The sequence below is a fragment of the Suncus etruscus genome, chromosome 10 (genome assembly GCF_024139225.1).
Source record: "Suncus etruscus isolate mSunEtr1 chromosome 10, mSunEtr1.pri.cur, whole genome shotgun sequence".
In the NCBI taxonomy this organism is placed as follows: domain Eukaryota; kingdom Metazoa; phylum Chordata; class Mammalia; order Eulipotyphla; family Soricidae; genus Suncus; species Suncus etruscus.
This window is the reverse complement of record NC_064857.1, coordinates 13,199,703-13,221,461: the sequence shown is the minus strand read 5'-3', so window position 1 is coordinate 13,221,461 and position 21,759 is coordinate 13,199,703. Positions and strand designations below refer to the sequence as shown.

Here is a 21,759-nt window from a genome sequence, read left to right as displayed (position 1 = left end):
AAACTCAAAGCCACTTACAAGTTTTAGCCAATTAAAATTATTGTGGCAACACTAAAAGTATGCAGTCATTTTTTATATAACCATGAGAAGCAATAACTATATAGAGCATAAAATTTTAAAGACATATTACTTAAAATGGCAGTATTAAAGTTACAATTCTTAGGGCTGGAGAGATAGCACAGTGATAGGGCATTTGCCTTGCAAGGGGTGGACCCAGGACTGACATTGGTTCAAATCCTGGCATCTCATATGGTCCCCCATGCTTTCCCGGGACCCAGGACTGACATTGGTTCAAATCCTGGCATCTCATATGGTCCCCCATGCTTTCCCGGAGTGATTTCTGAGCACAGAGCCAGAAGTAACTCCTGAACACCGCCAGGTGTGGCCCCCATAAAAAAAAGTTGCAATATTTAAAATAAATATTTTCATAGTTTAAATATGAAAGCCCTTGTTATATAAGTTTTCAAAACCTGGTTCTGAGTTTGCACAGCTACTAAGCTATCATTTCCCACCAAATTTGTCTATATTCTCAGCAGTTATATTTACCTGTCATAAATTCCAACCTAATAAAAATCTTCAAATAAAAAAACAAAATCAACTATATTTGCCTAATATTTAATATAAGCATACTAAAATAGAGAAAACTCAAAACATAAAACATGTTTCTTTGAAGCAAAGAAAAATAAGGTATTCTTACACTACTACATTCAAATAGCGATAATTAGGGAATATGTTTGTGGTAAATCATCCGATAGAGAATAGAATCCGGTAGGGAGTAGAACTGGTTAGAATAGAAAAATAAATTCATACTATATGTTAAATAATTTATAACAGAGGTAACACTATAATTTAAGAGATAAAGCAGCAGCATTGTACAGGTTACTTCTTCCTATTTTGGTTGCCATTGACTTTTCCCAAGTCAGACATTTCATTTAATGTTCTTTTGGCTTAATCTTTTAATCAGCCATAATTAAAACTTTGTCTGATTAATTCTGTCATTATTACCAGAATATTCTTTCTAATCTAATATTTGGTATGTCCTGTTAATATAACTAGAGAACAAAGCAATTTATGGAACAGTTGTTCCACAAATCTATGATTTGTGTGTCTTGGCAATATTATGAAGAATTAATGTCTATTAAAGATGAACCATTGAGTCCAAATTATGAAGAACAGTAGGTTCATATTCTTTTATGGAAAAGAATTTTAGTTGTTTATGAATAGTGCTGGTGCATTAGTAGGGTAATCTATTAATATTTGTTGTGAGGCAGAGTGCCCTTGAATTTTTAGTCAAAAAAACCTGAATATAATGTACTATTCATCCATTTTAACAGTAAATTAATGTCATCCTAAAATGTTATGTCTTGGAGCTGGAGATAGTACATAGATACTTGTCAACTTCACTTTATTCCTCAAACTGCATTGAATCCCCCAAACACAGCTAGAAATGATTCCTGAGAACATCTGATGTGACCCAAAGACTAGTCACCCCCTTTAAAAGATTTTTGTCCCAATGCTCAAAATTTGTGAACATATTAGCTTTGCAAAATGTAAAATGGTATGTGAATATAAATTAAAGATCTTAACAGGTGAGATTTGCTGCAAATTCTCAGCTACTTGATAAAAAAAAAAACTACTTTTCTCATAGTATTTTCTTAAAGTTCCCTTGTCCCCATAAATCCTTAAATATTTGTTATCTTATATATGGAAAAGGGGACATTATATAGATGACTACATAATGTATTTTTTTTTTGGTTTGGGGGGCCACACCCATTTGATGCTCAGGGGTTACTCCTGGCTAAGAGCTCAGAAGTTGCCCCTGGGTTGGGGGTATCATATGGGATGCCGGGGGATCAAACCGCGGTCCTTACTTGGCTAGGGCTTACAAGGCAGACACCTTACCTCTAGCGCCACCTCACCAGCCCCATATGATGTATTTTTAATTGTAGATTATCCAGGATTATTTTGGTAATCTAAGGAGCTTCATGAAGAGAGATTTAAATTATGCCAAAGAATTGAATTATAAAAAAAAAGATAAATAAAAACAAAATCAATTGTTGGCATTTTTTGTTATTTTTAAGGTAGAAGATTTAGAAGCCACATAAGTAAATAGCTTCTAGAATCTGGAAAAAGAAGCAAATAATATCTCTTCTTATGTTTTTAGAAAGAAAAATAGCCTGGCTAACAGTTTATTTTAATCTTATTTACAGAATTATTAGGGGTAAATGTGCTGCTTTGATCTATCAAGTTTGTGGTAATTGAAACCATCTATAACAAAAAACTAATACTTAAATATTTTATAAATATTCATGCAAGTAATATGAATTCATACAAGTAATATGAGAGATTGAGCTAACTACTGGAGAAACAACCACAGTAAGATCACCATAGAAAATGTAATCCTATTGCATATTTTTCTGAAACTGAGCAATGAAAGAAAATTATGTTCTATTTGATATTTTATTCTTTATTTTATGTTGCAATGGTTTATTGAAATATATGTTTTAAGGTTACAATTTCAAATAGCTTTAAAATTTGTATGTTAAAATGCAGCCACCAATAAGGCAAGCATATTCTTCCGCTACAATACTTTCATGAAAATATTTAAAACCCTCCCTCTCTGTAATTACTTCTCCCTGGACTTTTCTGGTATTGTCACTTCTGCAGCCCAAGTCAATGATTTGTTTTATATAGTTTTGCCTATTTCCTTGAATTTGATGTTACTTTTGAGCATTTATATAGGAATATATAATCATAACCAATAATTACACTGGTTTTGTTCCTAAACACTGTTTGTATAGTAAATGTATTTGTTCATATAATAGTTCTGTGAGAACATGATGCATGGGGAAATATTGATAGATGTAAAAATTATGATCCAATTGTATAAAGCATCTTGCCACAAATCACAAGATTAGAAAGCAGGACAATGGATTTTAATAAAGCCACTCATTCTGATTCCAAAATCTTGAGTTTTTAAACTTCCTCATTTATAATAACTCTAGAATTTGAATCTTTTTTATTTAAAAACTACATGAGTAATTTTATATCTGATATTGGTAAAGGAAGTGAGTCATCAATGGCATATAACTAAAGATACATAGTTCTAAGAAAATATAATGGTCTCAGATATTAATATCAAGTAGCTACCAACTAGTTATTTCCTCAGCTGTACTCTTATTTTAAGTATTATTCTTTCTATTATAATTATGGTTATGAATCATTCTTATTTTTCAGCAATTCTTTGTTTCATTCATTCTATATTACTGAAAAGTAATTGTTAATCTCTATATGTCCTAGGTACCAATACAAAAATCTTGCCATGCTAAAATCAAATTTATTCTACTTCTACTGAATTTTTCCAAAATGGTTTACAATTATCTTTATGAATGTACTCCTTATTAATTTTTATTAATGTATGAATTTATTAAAACTATTGGAAGGATTCTTCCAGTGATATTCAGTGCAATTTGGGACCCAACTAGCAGTTCTTTGGCAAGCAGGCAAGTAGTACATAGGTAAGCCTAAGGATATAGTAGTGTGCAGGCCCTGTGCTTCTTTCTTCTTTCTTTCTTTCTTTCTTTCTTTCTTTATTTCTTTCTTTCTTTCTTTCTTTCTTTCTTTCTTTCTTTCTTTTCTTTCTTTCTTTCTTTTCTTTCTTCTTTCTTCCTTTTCTTTCTTTCTTTCTTTCTTTCTTTCTTTCTTTCTTTCTTTCTTCTTTTTCTTTCTTTCTTTCTTTCTTTCTTTCTTTCTTTCTTTCTTTCTTTCTTTCTTTCTTTCTTTCTTTCCTTTCTTTCTTTCTTTCTTTCTTTCTTTCTTTCTTTCTTTCTTTCTTTCTTTCTTTCTTTCTTTCTATCTTTCTATCTTTCTTTCTTTCTTTCTTTCTTTCTATCTTTCTTTCTTTCTTTCTTTCTTGCTTTCTTTGTTTTTTTTTTGTTTTTTTTTTGGTTTGGATTTTTTTTTTTTTTGATTACACCCGGCAGCTCTCAGGGAACCATATGGGATGCTGGGATTCGAACCACTATTAGTCTTGGGTCGACCTCTTGCAAGACAAAGGCCCTATCACTGTGCTATCTCACTGGCCTCTCCTGTGTTTCTGAACCTGAGACTAAGACCAGTCCAGCAATGTTCACAGTCTCCAGGTCTACACCTGTCAATGAAGATATGCTGAGAATTCATCTTTAGTGTTCCTTTACTATTTTACTATTTCCCAAGTCCTCCTATCACCAATCACAGCTAGTTTTGTAAAATCAAGGAATTATACACATCTATCCTCTTCAGTATAAACAAATATTTTAGTAGGTATTTTTTAATTGTTATGATATTAAAACATTGATGGAGTTTCATAAATATTATTTCAAAATTTAAACTGTATTACTTTAGGGACTAAAGATAGTAGATAGAACATTTGTTTGCATACAGCCAATACAGGTTCAATTCCCAGATACCAAAATATCCACCAAGCATTGTCAGAGTGCAGAGTCAGTGGTAATCCCTTTGCATTGCCAGATGTACCTTGAAAACAAACAAACAAACAAAAATAACAAAAAAAAATATTGGTACTCTTTTATTTTTTTACATCATATACTTAAATTTGTGGAATGGATTAACAAGGCATACAATTCTAAATATTGGCTTGTCTTGGAAATAAACACTGGTTTGGACTAAGATTATAAATAAGTAACATATTTAATAATTTAACAATTTTGTTTTGGGGTTTTTTGGGGGGATGATCCACACCCAGTGATGCTCAGGGGTTAATCCTGGCTAGGCACTCAGAAATTGCTCCTGGCTTGGGGGACTATATGGGATGCAGGGGGATCAAACCATCGTCAGTTCTAGGCTAGTGGAGGCAAGGCAGCTGCATTACCACTTGCACCACACAATTGCATATTCTCATCTAATTCATGCATCTATTTAATCTAATCAATTTTCCACCAATCTCAGTGATTTTCTGATTAATATTTTATTACCTTCATTACTTCAATACTCATTTCCCTGCACTCATTCATATGGCCTCATGGAAGAGTGGATCAACTTACTGTTAAGGCTGTTCATGCATTTAACTTTTTTTCAGGGTACCTGTCTTTTTAATTTATAGATTATTTTCATTCACATGATCAAGTATTCTGTATTTTTTACTAAAATATTAGCTACATGAATCATGTTTATTATTTTCATAAATTAATCAGATTTTATTAATTATATTTATCATATATATGTACATTGGGTATATAAAAAAAGAAAAGGCTTACCTAAAATTACAGTGAAGAAATTTAATGAAATATAGATGAGTGTAGCAAATTTTATAAAAGTAGATTAACCTAATTCAGAGGGAAACATAATCTTTTATGTTACTGATTACATATATCACTAAATTAGCAAGAAAATAGTAAAAAGCAACATACACTTTTTCTTACTGAAAAAAAATGTAATTACAAAATAAAATCCTAGTTCCTTCCCTATATACAATTTTCCCAAAACCATTCTTTAAATAGTCTAAAAGTTAGGAGACAACTTCTGAAATTAAATAATCAACTTTTCACAGACTGTATTTTTGTTCCTATTTTATAAGTCCTCTACTGGCTCATTTAAGTATTTACTGTCTAGTCCAGGTGGCTTTCTAAAGATTTGCAAGAAATGATTTAAATATAACATGAAATTTACTCTTCACCGAACTACACAGTTTTGAAAACAAAATTTGAGACTTTTTTCCTTGCTGTAGTTCCTATTTCTATATCTAAGTCTGTTTAAGTAAACATCTGAAAGTGTTTTTTATAACAGTAAGAGAACCATGAATTTAATTTACATATTTACAGTTAACACACTGCTGTGCTGGTAATAGCAAATGCAGAACTTATTCAAATAGTTGTCTTGAACAAACATGTGAGGTCAACAAATATTCAGGTGATTTTGAGTACTTTAGTAGACACAAACACACGAAATGAGGATTGGAGATAAATTCCCAAAATACCCTTGGGCTAGGAAATGCTAAATTATACCTGAAAATTCAATCAATTCAACTCAGCAGGCTGAAACAGCTCATCAATGTGATAATTATGAACAGCAAAGGATTAGAAGAAAAGTACTGTTGTGTATACTACTTTCAGACTGGTTAAAATGAATATTTAATATATATTATATAATATATGTAAGATATATATAAAATTATATTCATATATAAAATATATTTTATGTACATTTCTATAAACTTAATTCATTGCTCAAATCATTAAAATAATGTTGATGAACTCTAGAATGCTGAGTTGAAATTATAAATTCTATTTTATTGATTCCAGATCTAATGAGGTATACTCAAAAAAATGTAAGCCAGAATATACTAAAGAGTAAACTTCTATAGTTTAGTCTTTATTTTTAGCATCATTCACATATTCCTTGCTTCATCCAATAATAATTTGAGGTGACTCACTCCCTGCTTGAACTACCACCTCTACATTCATATAGCAAAATGTAACATATGGATAAAAGAATTTAAGAAAACAAAACATCCCAGTAAACTAGAAATACAACAACAGATGTACAGTTGAGAAATTCAAAGAAAAGATGGCCAGTTTCATAGAAGTTGACTGAAATGGAATCATCCAGGCAGCAATTTGTGAAACCAGCAATTTGAGTAGCAAGACCTTGACACCTTGACTTGTTCTCCATGGATTATTTATTGTATTTTGCCTTTCTCTGCTTCAAATGGCACTTGCTATTCACCACCATTGCTCCGTTACAAATCTTCTCCAATAGTTTTGGCATGGGAGTTTTTGACTTCTCTAAGTATACTATTCTGTTTTGCTAAGTGATTTTACAGCTCTTGCTCTGTGGAAACAGGGTAAGGACCCAGGGTATTTCTTCTTTTTGTAGATTATATTGTAGCAAAATTTGACAAACTTCACCACTTAGATTAATAACACTTCATGTTTTGACTTTTAGATCATTATTCCCTGAAATCTTAGCAGTAGTCTTCAATCTCCACATACAGTAAAGAGACTGTCTGAGACGAATGTCTGGAAAGTTTTTCATTAACATGAATGCCAGCACTGTGAGGTAATTAACACATTGATAATTAATGTCAGCCAAACAACTTTCAAGTGTGAACCACAAGTGGTAACACTGGATTGACACTGGCATGCTAATAAAAAACACTTCCAAAGATCATGGTACAATTTTATCACATCGTACAACACTACAAAGTAACTGTATCACGTTCATATGTATGTGTGGTAATTATTATGAATTATTATACAACAACCACTAAGGAGATTCCATATAAATTTAGTCAACTTAACAGGAGTTAAACAATAAATATTTTCATTTACTTTGAGGCATAATTATTAAATATTTCTAAAAGAATGAGCAAAGACATTTCATTTAAAATTTATATAAAGTCTTAGAAAAGCCCTGTTTAGTATTATTTTTTAATGGGATGAAACACAGTTTATTACATGAAGATTCTGCAGAAATGCCTTTTTTGTTTAAAAAAAATTTTTACTTTCAACAAACCTCAAGAATAAAGAAATATTTTCTCTGATTCTAACAACATTACAAATGAAAATGTGGAACTAAATAGATCAAAAAATGAAAAGTTGGACCGGAGTAGTAGCATACCTTGCATGCAGCTGACCCAGGATGGCCTTGGTTCGATTCCAGACATCCCATAGGATCCCTGAACCAGGAGCGATTTCTGAGGGCAGAGTAAGAGTAACCCCTGAGAGCCATCGGACTGGGTGTGACCTAAAAAAACAAATACACAAACAAAGAAGAACAAAAAAAAAAGAAAAGAAAAGAAAAGAAAAGAAAAGAAAAGAAAAGAAAAGAAAAGAAAAGAAAAGAAAAGTTAGGGACCGACAGATAGTTTAGCAGGTAGGGCTCTTGAACATGGTCAACCCAGATTAGATCAGAGGCATTCCTTACAGTTCCCAGGGGTGATTCCTGAGTGCAAAGCAAGGTGTAACCTCTGGTCACCACTGGGTATGGTATAAAAAAAAAAGAAAAAAAATGTAAAATTTAGGCTATCCTATCAATTAATGGAAAAAAGTGATAAGGAAATTCGGAAACCCAGGTACAATGGGGGCAACTGTATGAACTAAAATGTAATCATGGAAAATTGCATTTCAACTTCCTGCATTGAATTCTACTGAGTATTGCCTTTCCCCATCCACATGACTTCTAGGACACCTGGTAGCACTCAAAGGTTACTCCTGGCTCTGTGCTCAGAATTAGCTCCTGGCAGGCAGGGGGACCATATAAATGCTGGGATCAAACCACTGCTCTTCCTGAGTCAGCTGCGTGCAAGACAAATGCCTTACCACTGTGAATGTGCAAGTCAGTTCTAACACAATCTAACAATATTAAATAAATTACTTAATTTAATTTATTAATTAAAGCATCATATTTCATAGGCTGAAGAATCAGCTAAGACTGTCCTCTAACCCCGAAGCTATTGCAAAATCTATATATCACCTGAGCTTCTAACCATTATAAACTGGAGATTTCTTTATCTGCCTCCTCCAGATTTTAGGTGCCAACCCTAAATCTGATTATTATCTGTACTTCTGTACTTTCTGACCTAGAAATAGAAGGTTTCTCAAGATACACTCTTCAGGTTTAAGTGATTTCTGGAACGGTAAACAAAACTCAATATGATAAAGATGACTTAGCTTCCAGATAGTCAACAATCAGATAGATAGATGAGAGGAAACGAGTGAGAAATGAGAGAAAGGTATGAACCTTCAATGTTTCAAAGTTTTCAAATTCGACTCTTGCATTTCATGGCACTCCATTTCTTAGGTAAGATTGATGTAGCCATTTCTGTAATCATAGACCATTTGAACTCCATTGGAAATGAAGTTCCTTCACATTCCCTAAGGTCAGGGGATGGTTGCTGGAAGTTCCAACTCTAATCAGAGTGTTGATTCCCATGGCAATCATTCCCCCAGCTACTTACATTAACATATTTAAAGACATATCTAACATTCTTTTTAAATTTTTGTTTTTATTTATGGGGGCCGAAGAGATAGCACAGTGGCAAGGCAAGGCCTGCTAGGAGCTAATTCTGAGCACAGAGCCAGGAGTAACCCTTGAGTGCCACCAGGTGTGACCACACACCTCCCCCCAAAAATTTATTTAAACAATATGATTACAGAGTTGTTCATACTAGTTTTTTCATAAATAAAGTTGCTCATGATTGAGTTACAGTCATAAAATTTACAACATTCACCAATGTGCATTTCCCACCACCAATGTCAAATTTTCCTCTCAACCTGGTTCCCTGATAACATTTTTGCTCCCAATTACCCTCCTTTGACTGATTCTGGGGCAGACATTTTATCTCTCTTCCATTCCCTTTCCCTCTCTCTCTCCACCCCATACCTCTCTCTGCACTCTCTGCTCTATATGGCAAGCTTCCTACCATGGACTTGTCCTCCGAATCATCTCCATTTTCTCTGGATATCATCCCTAACTGTCTTTTATTTTTCTCATATCTCAGATGAGTGAGATTATTTTATGTTTATCTTTTCCTTCTGGCTCATTTAACTTAGCATAATACTCTCCATGTCCATCCAAGTATAAGCAAATTCCATTACTTAATTTTTTCTAAAATATGAATAGTATTTCATTGTGTACATGTAACATGGTTTCTTTAGCCACTCATCTGTTGTCAGGCACCTGAGTTGCACCTGACTATTGTAAATAATGCTGCTATGAACATAGGAGTGCAGAAGGCATTTTTATTGAATTTTTTTTTACTAAGGTATATCCCTAAAAATGGTATTGCTGAATCTTACGGGAGCTCAACTTCCAGTTTTTGAGGAAACGCTATATTGTTTTCCAGAAAGGCTGTAATAGATAGTATTCCCACCAGCAGTGAATAAGAGATCCTTTCTTCCATATTCACACCAGCACTGGTTGCTCTGTTCTTTGTGATGTGTGTCAGTCTCTGTGGTGTGATATGATACTTATTGTTGTTTTGATTTGCATTTCCCTGATGATTAGTGATATGGGCATTTTTTCATGTGCCTTTTGACTAGCTGTGTTCTTTGAGCAAATGTTTGTTCATTTCTCCCCATTTATTGATGGCGTTAGATGATTTTTTCTAGTTAATGTCTGCCAGCACCTCATATTTCTTAGATATTAACCCTTTATGGGCATTGTGTGACTATTTTCTCCCATACCATGTATGGTATGAGAGTTTCTCTCATACTTTTGTATCTTTGTCAGTATCCTTGAAGTGCAGAAATTCTCAGTTTGTGGTCCCATAATTTTATCTCTGCTTTCTTTTCTTGGCCAGTGATTATCAGAAGGTAACCACTTAAAAATAATCCACTTGAAGGTAATCCTCACTGAAGATGCCATTAGAGTTAATGTCATGCACATCTAAGATTCTTAATGCTTGAGGTCATAACCCTTAGTGCCTTCAATATTTTCCATCAGCCAAACTGTATAAATTGTCTATTGTAGAGCAGATATCTGAAACTGTATTTTAAGGGTAAAATCATTTGTTTGTATGCTTTCTATTTTAACATCTATCTTATAATTTCATAGCTATAACTTATAGTTATTCTTAAAATGTAGTTATGACACAATTTCAGTTAATTATTGCAGCAGTATACAACCAACCTCAATAAAAGTTTATCAAGATCAACATATATTATAATTTTTAAATGAAATAAGAATTAAAGATCTCATTGCTGTTTTTTGGTGGTTCACAAAAAAAGTTCTTGGGGCTTACTCAGAGGACTATACAAAATGCTGGAGGCTGAATCTGTCACCCTTGTGCAAGGAAATCACCTTACCTCTGTCCTATCTTAATAACCCTAAACTGATAATTTGATACAGTTGGTGGGTTTTGGTTGTTTGTTTTGGTTTTTAGTTTTTTAGTTTTTAAGTTTTAGGGCCACACTCTGTGACTCTCAGGGGTTATTCCTGGCTATCTCCTCAGAAATGGCTCCTGGCTTGGGGGAACCATATGGGACACCGAGGGATAGAACTGGGGTCGGTTCTAGATTAGCACATGCAAGGCAAAAGCCCTACTACTTGTGCCTGCACTCTGCTCACATACTTGGTGTTCTTTAACATTTCTTTAGTGTTTTAGTGGCAAAAATGAGAACCAAGAACATAGAGAAAAGACCAGGGAGGCATGAAAAGAGGAAGATGATATATTATGTTATCAATAAGCTTAAATTTTATATTTAAAAAAAGAAAATTTGACTGTTAAACACTTTTTTGCTTCTTGGCTGAAAGATAGAACTTAATCAGGTTGCCTTATTAAAATTCTTCTCTGGTATATAAAGATGCATTTTAAAATACATCTACTCTTTGCCTTAATTGTCACCTAAGAGAAGATTTGAAATCAAATAGGAGTTTTCAAAGGGCTTGTTGGAAGTAGCATAGTTGAATTTCTGCTGGGTGCCAGGCTCTGAGCTCAGAGCAGAGTGTAGATGCATGAAAGCAAAGATTCTAGTCTGTCCCTGGAGGTGACTGTGTGAAAAATAACCAGAGAAAATTACATCCAAATTCTATGCAACAAAGAACTAAAGTCTGCAATGTATTAGTATGGCATTAGAAGGGAAGAAACTTCATGAAAGACTTATTCCAAGTGGAACCGAGTGCCTAAATGCATAGCTGACACTCACTGAACCTGAGATTCTGTGTTCCTGTCTAGCTATGCCTTGAAATGGAAATATGGAATGTTATATGTTTCTGCTTGGCTTGCAAAGCAATATTCTGGGGGGAAAGTGACAATTGCTTTAATAATTAAATTTGCAAAGGGCACTGGAACTTAGAAAAGAAATAGAAAAATTGATGAGTTTCAAAATGACAATCTAAATATCTGAGTGGATGACTTATACATTCCAAGGACAGTTTGAGAGTTTCTGTAAATATTGAATAAGACTAGTTATGTTTCAGCCTGAGATTTTCAGTTTTACTTTTTTTTTGCTAATTATATGCATTCATTCTTACTGCAAGGCTGCTTCAAGCATAGCACTTTATTAATACATATTTTATTAGAAAACTCGATTGATATCTGTTGTAGGGGAGAGGAAAAAGAAACACAATTTCCTCAAGATTTGCATTGGATAGAGTAGTTACAGGCTGGAAGCATCTCCCCTATAATTTTATGAGAATGGTTTTACCCTGGCTTTCACTCTGTGATTGCTGGTTACCTTCTGTCAGCGAGCAACAGTCTTACTGCAAAGCAAGAGCTCAACCCGTCTCTTTGTTTCCGTGGCCAAAGCAATTACTTCTTAGAAAGTCAGCTCTTTTTTTTTCAGGATGACCATGTACAAGAGCAAACGCAGACATCAGAGATGTAAGTAAATTCCCGCTCAACTTTTTCCTTCTAACTGCGGTGGTAGAAACATCCTTGATTTCTTCAGACTGCTATCATGACTTTTAGAATTATCATTGGCAGCAGGACGGATATTATAGCTTTGACCATGCTAACCTTTATCTTTAATCCTGTACCAGACTGGAACCAGGTTGGAGGGGAGAGGGGGAATAAATCACGTGTTACTATGGAAACACATGGAAAGGTTTACAAAAATCAACAGAGAAACATATCAAAGGCAATTTCAGTCTAGCTCAGCATCCTTCATTCAGGCAGGATCACTGAATAGTGTTTCTCTGTCTGTGTCTGTCTGTCTCTCCTCTCTCCCCTTCTGGGTGTCAGTTTTTTTTTTTCTTTCCTACAAATATATTTTAGAATTTAGAGTCTAGCTTTAAGGTTCTATTTATTCCACCAATTTCACTGCTAATGAGTTGAGATTGGACAGCAGAGAGTTAATTGTGGAAGACAAGCTGACTCTTTCACGGTGATATGTGTCGCCAAACTTCCTGGTTCAGAGCACAGTTGTAACATGATTCATTTCAGGCACCATCTGAAAGGGTTAAAATATGTATTTGTAATGTATCTGAAAGGATCTGTTTCTGACTCAAAAAAGAGCAGCTGCACAATGACCCTGACCTCGAGCCCAAAAGCAAGGATGAGAACAGAACTGGAAGCCATTAGGACTTAGCTTAAAATCAGCCTTATAATAAAAAAGAGGTAAAGAGGTAAAGTTGTGCTTGTCAGGAAAAGCTGCTCAACCACAGCTACTAATAAGTATAACTCTTTATCACTTTATCTCTTCTAATATTGAAAGGAAACATCAAATAACTTAAGATCCCCATCTGACTCTATTTGCCATCTTTGACATGCACCACAACTTGTCCTGTAGTTTAGTCTGCACTTCTTCATAATTACTTATGATGTCTTTAGCTATTAACAAATATTTTCAACTATCAGCAATAATTACTGTCAGACTTATTACTGTCAAACTGACAGTCAGTTTAAGTGTCAGTTATCAGCAATAATTACTGTCAGAAGGCAAGATAAGATAGAAATGTAGTCCGCTGGAGTGTGACCATTTTTAATTTTCACCTAATGCCTAAACAGAATGTTCCTCTTAAGAAGTTTTATGCACCACAGAAAGCTCTCAGGACTATGACAGGTAGTTTAGTTGTATATGTTAATTTCCTTTTATGATTTCTATTTTGTATGATTGAGAAAAAACCATAACTGCTATGATTGAGATACTATGATTGGTGCAAGATCTACAAATATATTGCTGATTAATTTCCTAACTATTTCCTCCTACAAGAATGAATCAAAATTATGCATTTACTTAAATTCCATTTTGTACCTTTCCTCCTAGATCTTTTATACACCTCCTCATTTTTTTCCATGTGGTAATCATCCTCTTAATGCACATGGCAAATAAAAGATTCACAGAAAAATTATATTGATTCTCTCCCCTAAAATGTTCTTTCTGAAGTCTGTGATTAGGCAGGAGGAAGTAATTGTGAATTACATGAGGCAAATCAAAAGATGTACAATTAGACAAGCATGATTTCAGTAGGGTATACTTAATGGTTTGTAAAAGAAAATCTAATGTTACTTATATGTAATTGTGTCTGTCAGTAAGCTATGTTATATTGCAGTAACTGCAATAATCACATAAATAAAATTAAAGTATATGGAATTATTAGCAATAAAATTAAATAAAGCCCTTAATTAATTCCTATAGTAAATAAATCATAATTTAACAGCAGAATTCAATGTATTTAATATTCCATTAATATATGATAATATCTAAATTATTACTATACCAAAATCCAGTATACTTATATTTTCAAAATATATTTTATATGTGTCTTTGGATCATTTAAAATGCACAAACTGGGCCCAGAGAGATAGCACAGTGGCGTTTGCCTTGCAAGCAGCTGATCCAGGACCAAAGGTGGTTGGTTCGAATCCCGGTGTCCCATACGGTCCCCTGTGCCTGCCAGGAGCTATTTCTGAGCAGACAGCCAGGAATAACCCCTGAACACCGCCGGGTGTGACCCAAAAACCAAAAAAAAAAAAAAAAAAAAGAAAGAGATCCCAGAGCATAAAGCTAGAGAAACTCAAAACCAATAAAATGCACAAACTATAGACAATGGTAATCTAGTCCAGGAAATAACTGCACCTTTTAAAAAACTCATGTCAAATAAGCAATGTATTTCTTACAATAATTACTTAGATATTATTTAGTGAAGTAATATAGAATATATAAATAAACTGAATATTTTGTTTATTCCTTAAATATTCAACTAAATAGCCACAAGTCAATATATTTGACTTACTTTTATTTCTAAAAGAAAGATAAGAATAATAGAATGGAAGTTTTTTTTAATTGTTTTACTTAACCAACTTTATTACATACATGATTGTATTTGGGTTTCAGTCATGTAAAGAACACTACCCATCACCTGCAACATTCCCATCACCAATGTCCCAAATCTCCCTCCTCCCCACCCAACCCCCGCCTGTACTCTAGACAGGCTTTCTATTTCCCTCATACATTCTCATTATTAGGATAGTTCAAAACGTAGTTATTTCCTTAACTAAACTCATCCCTGTTTGCGGTGAGCTTCATGAGGTGAGCTATAACTTCCAGTTCTTTTCTCTTTTGTGCCTGAAAATTATTATTGCAAGAATGTCTTTCATTTTTCTTAAAACCCATAGATGAGTGAGACCATTCTGCGTCTTTCTCTCTCTCTCTGACTTATTTTACTCAGCATAATAGATTCCATGTACATCCATGTATAGGAAAATTTCATGTGATCCAAAGAGTTTAAAGACAGGAAAGAAGAGAAAAACACTTGTGAAAGGACTATTAAAGGAAATAAATATACTAGGACTTTGAAAATTGATACAGGATATGAACGATTATTTTCATACCTGCATAGATGAATAAATTTGCAATTTCTTGCAGAATTTGGAGAATTAGGAGAAGAAACTATCCTCTGATTCTGATAGAAAAACTACAACAGGAAATGAAAACAGCTTCAGTGCATATTTAGAAAGCTGCACATACTTATGCATAATTACACAGTGACTTTTAAGTAGATAATATTGAATAGTATAAAAATACCTCTGTATGAAAATCTCCATTTGATTTGAGACAGTTGGAAATTATTTTAAGGAACTTGAATGTAATTAAGTCTGTTTTTACAAATTAAGTTGGTGAGAGAATCATCATTGGTATAAATAACTTCTCTCTTTTGAGCACAGAATGGACCTAATATGAACCAATGTGATTACTGAAGCATGAAGTTTAAGTCAAATTTTTAAAAAATCGAATTGTGTATAGAGCAAAATATGCATGTATAGAGCAAAATTTCAAGTGACCTTGAGGGAACAGTTTCATGTTTTTTCAAAAGACACAGAGATACTGTTTTTATTTGTTTGGGGGCTATACCCTGTGGTGCTCAGGGGTTACTCCTGGCTCTGCATTCAGAAATCATTTCTGGCTGTTAGGTGTCCATATGGGATGCTGGGGTTAGAACCTGGGTCAGTTCTGAATCAGCTGCATGCAAGGCAAAGGCCCTATCTCTTTGCTTTTGCTCCGACCCTCCAGAGATACAGTTTTTTAAAGATAAATCTGTTTTTTTGGAATACAGACAGGAGACACTGAAGTAGAATTTACATACTTTTAGATATGGGAGGAGTGGTTGAATACATAACAGCAAAGAATGCAGGGCACATCTTAGGTATCTAACATTTCTTCCAATTTAACTGAATAAGAATGCATGTGCATTTCTAGGGGCTATAGCAGTGACACGGTGGTAGGGCATTTGCCTGGCATGCAGCTGATCCAGGATGGACCTTGGTTCAATCCAGATGTCCCATATGGTCCCCAGAGCCAGGAATGATTTCTGAGTGCATAGCCAGGAGTAACGCTTGAGTATCACCAGGGGTGTGACCCCCTAAAATAGGTTTTAAAAGCTCCCCCCCCCCAAGAATACATGTGCATTTCTGACTGGTAATGTTATATTCGAGTGATCTTATTTATTTTATTAAATTATTATTAAAATGCTTCAGGTACCTAAACACAAGCCACAATTTTCTGTCTTGATCACTATTATCTTGGGATATGATTTTAGCATGAAATGCAGAGAACTTTTCTAAGATGCTTCTAGAAATTAAGTGAATTTTGTCATTGGCTATTCAATGACATTTGATAGGTTTTATTATCTAGACTATGTTGCCTAGACATTGCTCTGAATTTCCTTTGTTCAAAATAAATTTGACCATTGACTTACTCTAAGGGAATTTAGAAACAATATAATTATTAACTATTTTATTTCTTTGTGTGTTTTTTGTTTGTTTGTTTGTTTGTTTGTTTGTTTTTTGGCCACGCTGGCGGCGCTCAGGGGTTACTCCTGGCTATCTGCTCAGAAATAGGTCCTGGCAGGCACGGGGGACCAAATGGGAAGCCGGGATTCGAATCAACCACCTTAGGTCCTGGGTCGGCTGCTTGCAAGGCAAACGCCGCTGTGCTATCTCTTGGGCCCCAACTATTTTATTTCTAATAAGTAAACAGCACATATGCTTGATATATATTAACACATATTTATACACATGAATATTTACACTACTTTTTGGTTCTAAAATATGTTTAATAAAATCAAATGTATCAAGAGATAATACTAAGTATTTAACAGCTCTTAAGATCATATATTTTATATTTTAGTTTTTGAAATCACACTAGGTCACATAGACATCATGAACTACAAAAAATGATAGACATTCCAGATATTGGGAACTATTGATCCAGAGAGTATTGTATGAACATGATCATAAAACTTATAACAAAACATTAATGTCACTCACAATTTCTTTCTTCCTGATACTATTTAAATACTAAATAGGTTGTAGCCTCTATTAGTGTCACTGAAAATCTTCTTATAGTTAATTGTAGGACTTTATCCACACATAGTCCTATTGATGAATAGTATACAGTGGAGCTTAGTTAAATCACTGGCATCCCAATGCTCCCTGAGCTTGACTTGCTGTGCCCCAAGGAAAAAGTGCCCTTCAGGTTTATTTGTAAAAATTATCTCTGATAGGGGCTGGAGAGGTAGCTCAGCAGTAGGGCACTTGCTTTGCAGGTGCTAACCTAGGATGGACCTGGGTTCAATCCCCCAGTGTCCCATATGGTCCCCCAAGCCAGGAGCGATTTCTGAGTGCATAGCCAGAAGTAGCCCCTGAGCGTCACCAGGTGTGGCCAAAACAAAACAAAATTATCTCTGTTCAATGATTAATACAATTTTAATTATTTTTTAATTTTTTTATTGAGACCATTGTGAATTACAAGTTTTTCATAGTTATATTAAAGGCATATACCGACAATGAATTAGGGCCATTCCCACTACCAGTTCAACTATAATTCTTATAAACAGCTTTAAAATTTTGGACTTAAAAATATGTTTGCATTCTTTATTTTTCAGAATATACTCTGTAATTTTATTTATAATTATATATTTTATTATATAGAACAATGTTATTCTAAAACTAGTCTCTACATTTTTCAGGTGAGGTACCCTTTATTATTATTTCCAGTATATTCAAACCATAATAAATTTGAATAATAATTATCTAAAATGATCAAATAAAGTATTCATTTTACAAAATAATTTTTAAATTATTTGTTAAACTACTAAAGTTTTATGACTGTAGCAGTCAAAAGACAAACTTCTATTGGGAAACAAATACTGCAACAATTAAGTTACTATATGTCCTATAACTCCCATAACTCTGGAGAAATATAAAAATATAAAGCATATATATAAATATATATAAAATAAATATATATAAAGCATATATAAAAATATAAAGCAAGAGTCAGGGAGCTTTGAAAAGTAGTGTAGTTAGGAAATTTGCTGTGATTAAGGTGACATTTGGTCAAATCCTGAAAAAATTGAGAAACACTAGAACAATTGTAAAGCTGGTAAAGTATTTGTTCCCAGTGTGTGACTTACTGGGATTCAATTTCTGGCATCTGTTTTTAATTTTTAATTTTTTATTTTATTTTGTTTTTGTTTTTTGGGCCCCACCCGGGAGTTACTCCTGGCCATGCACTCAAAAATCGCTCCTGGCTTGAGGAACCATATAAGATGCTGGGGGATTGAGCCGTGATCAGCCCTACATCAGTGCATGCAAGGCAAATGCTCTACAACTGCGCCACCTCTCTCGTCCCAAATCTCTGGCATCTCTTAAAGTCCCTGAGCCCTCTGAATGCAGTTTCAGTAATAAATTCAGAGCACTGCTGGTTGTCACCTACAAAAATAAGAGAGCAAGTTCTGCTATCTCTTGATTAGATCTTATGCTACACAGCCATATAAGAGACCAACCAGTAAGAAATAGGTAGAGAAAATAATATACAAGTACTGGAAATATTAGATGGGTAACATGACATAATTTAATAATACATATTCAATTGTTATTGAATTTATATATAATTTGGAGTCTACTAGTTTTCAAAAAGAATACTATACTTTTTTTAGTTTTTTTATTTATAATATCTTTATTTAAGCATCTTGATTACAAATATGATTGTGATTAGGTTTCAGTATGTAAAGAAGACCCCCCTTCACCAGTGCAACATTCCCACCACCAATGTTCCAAATCTTCCTCCATTCCACCCCACACCCACCTGTACTCTATACAGGCTTTCCAGTTCCTCATTCATTCACATGGTTATGGTAGTTCTCAGTGTAGTTATTTCTATAACTGCACTCACCACTCTTTGTGATGAGCATCATGAAGTGAGCTGGAAGTTCCAGCCCTCCTCTCATTGTCTCAGGATTGTTGCAAGAATGACTTTTATTTTTCTTAAAACCCATAGATGAGTGAGACTATTCTGCATCTCTCTCTTCCTCTGACTTATTTCACTCAGCATGATATATTCCATGTACATCCATGTATAGGAAAATTTTATGATTTTATCTTTTCTGATGGCTGCATAATATTCCATTGTGTATATGTACCACAGTTTCTTTAGCCATTCGTCTGTTGAAGGGCATCTTGGTTGTTTCCAGAGACTGGCTATTGTGAATAGTGCTGCTATAAATATGGGTGTGAGGAAGGGGTTTTTGTATTGTATTCTTGTGTTTCTAGGGTTTATCCCTAGGAGTGGAATAGCTAGGTCGAAAAGCTCAATTTCCAACTTTTGGAGGAATCTCCATATCGCTTTCCATAGAGGTCAGACTAGATGGCATTCCCACCAGCAGTGGATAAAAGTTCCTTTCTCTCTACATCCCCGCCAGCACTGATTGTTCTCATTCTTTGTGATGTGTGCCAATCCATCTGGTGTGAGATGGTATCTCATTGTAGCTTTGATTTGCATCTCCCTGATGATTAGTGATGAGGAGCATTTTTTCATGTGCCTTTTGGCCATTTCTATTTCTTTTTTATCAAAGTGTCTGTTCATTTTTTCTCCCCATTTTTGATGGGATTAGATGTTTATTTCTTCCGAAGTTCTGTCAGTGCCCTGTATATTTTGGAGATTATCCCCTTATCTGATGGGTATTTGGTGAATAATTTCTCCCACTTGGTGGGTGGCTCTTGTATCCTGGGCACTAATTCTTTTGAGGTGCAGAAGCTTTTCAGCTTAATGTATTCCCATCTGTTTATCTCTGCTTCCACTTGTTTGGAAGGAAAGGAGGAAAGAATACTATATTTTTAAGGGACTTATAAAATATTTGAAAGTGATGGTTAAAAGTACAATATTTAAAATAATACTTGGTAAGGCATGCAATAACCAATAGGAAGATTCTCAATAAAATATTATTTTAGCAAGAATGTTCTACTTTTTCATCTTATATGAAGCTGTATTCTGAACATCTTAACTCCATTTTATAAACACTGCCATGAGTTAGATAGATAGTATATCAGTCCAGGTGATTGCCTTATAGCAATAGATCTAGGTTCAGTTCCTAGTAATAACTGGTTCCCCAGCCCAACAGGAGTGACCTCTGAGTCCAAAGTCAGTATTAACCACTGAAAACAATAATACTGCCCATTCCAAATCAAAAAAGAAACAACAAAAGTAGATTTTTCTAACAGAGACCATGTACACCAAAGCCATTACTGTCAACAGATAATGGGAAAATAGTGGTGTGGAGTAAAAGGGACAGATGAGAGGTCTCATAAAAAGCAGGGGTTCTGGGCACATTGGTGGCAAATCTATATCTCCATTTTGTACAGTAATATTATAAATTTAAATATCATTAGAATACTAATGTCTAAACTGAAATAATATTTTTTACATATTGCTTAAAAATAAGTTTGTAGTTTGATAGAATTATTGAAAGGTTCCTATAGGAATTGTTAGATAAAAGCATTATTGCTATTTCCGTTAATTGATATAGAATTGTTGACTTATTGATCAAGATGGAGATTTTGGGATTATTATTGTAATAATAATTATCCTGCACTTTCACCTATATTGCTACATTTTATCATATACTAATACTTATTACATTCTTATAAATTATTATCATCTTGATAAATAAATTAAAACTATATTATCTAAAACAAATATGTACACTGATACAATTTAGTTATGAAGATAATAATTTAATATTCATTTGAAAATTGTTTCACACTTCTAATGTCTTATTACTTAATGATATAGTACATGTTGAACAACCATTGCAAGTTTGAAATTGGTTTTTAAGTTTGCAGTAAGAGTATTTTCAAGTTTACTAGCTACAGCTCTCCTGAGGAAATAGTTAAATTGAATCCTTAATTTCTCTATTATTGGTGTTTGTGGAAAAATCTGATATCATATGTACAATTTCTTCAGGCTCTGTTTCTTTAAAATTCCTGATATGGATTCTTTAGCTGATCTGTATTAAGATATATAACTTTATACGTAGAACCATATCTGTATGAATAGGTCTAATTGATGGTCTAATAGAACATGCTTTTTGGGATCATAGTTTCTGGTTGGAAACAGAAATGTATGAAGATTGACCAAGAATACCCTTGAAATAAATTCACAATTTTAGAAATAATGTTTTCTTACAGTCTTTAATCACAGGCGTTTACAGCTTCTAGCCTTAACTTAACTCAACTTCAGAAATAAATAGCTGCTGTTTTCTTACTTCCTGTTTCCCTCACTTTTCTATAAGTGCTTGTTGGTATGTCCATGCATGTACGCATGCATTCATTCATCATCTCTGTGCTTACCAGTATGTTTCTCTTTAACAATATTATGCAAAGGTCAAAGGTCAGTTTTGTAGAGTAGAAAATTTTGTGTCTGTACATTTTCTTTTCTTTCCTCTTTTTTTGGGGAAAGTGTTGGGCCACAGCTTGCAGTGGTCAGAGCTTACTCCTGGCTCAGTGCAGAAACTACTTCTGCAATGCTGCAGTGCCAG

At 33.9% G+C, this 21,759-nt stretch overlaps 1 protein-coding gene across 7 annotated transcripts in view; it reads left to right on the top strand.

Moving 5' to 3' along the window:
* Positions 1–21,759, top strand: part of RALYL (RALY RNA binding protein like) — a 712,684-nt gene that overhangs the window by 470,917 nt on the left and 220,008 nt on the right. For 2 of the 7 annotated variants that reach the window (XM_049782027.1, XM_049782025.1), the window contains exon 1: positions 12,182–12,322. The exons of the other annotated variants lie outside the window; for them this stretch is intronic. In XM_049782027.1, the coding sequence (XP_049637984.1) occupies positions 12,286–12,322 (37 nt within the window). In that variant the 5' untranslated portion in view covers positions 12,182–12,285. Of the gene's footprint in view, positions 1–12,181; positions 12,323–21,759 lie in introns of those variants that run through there. 7 annotated transcript variants of the gene reach the window in all.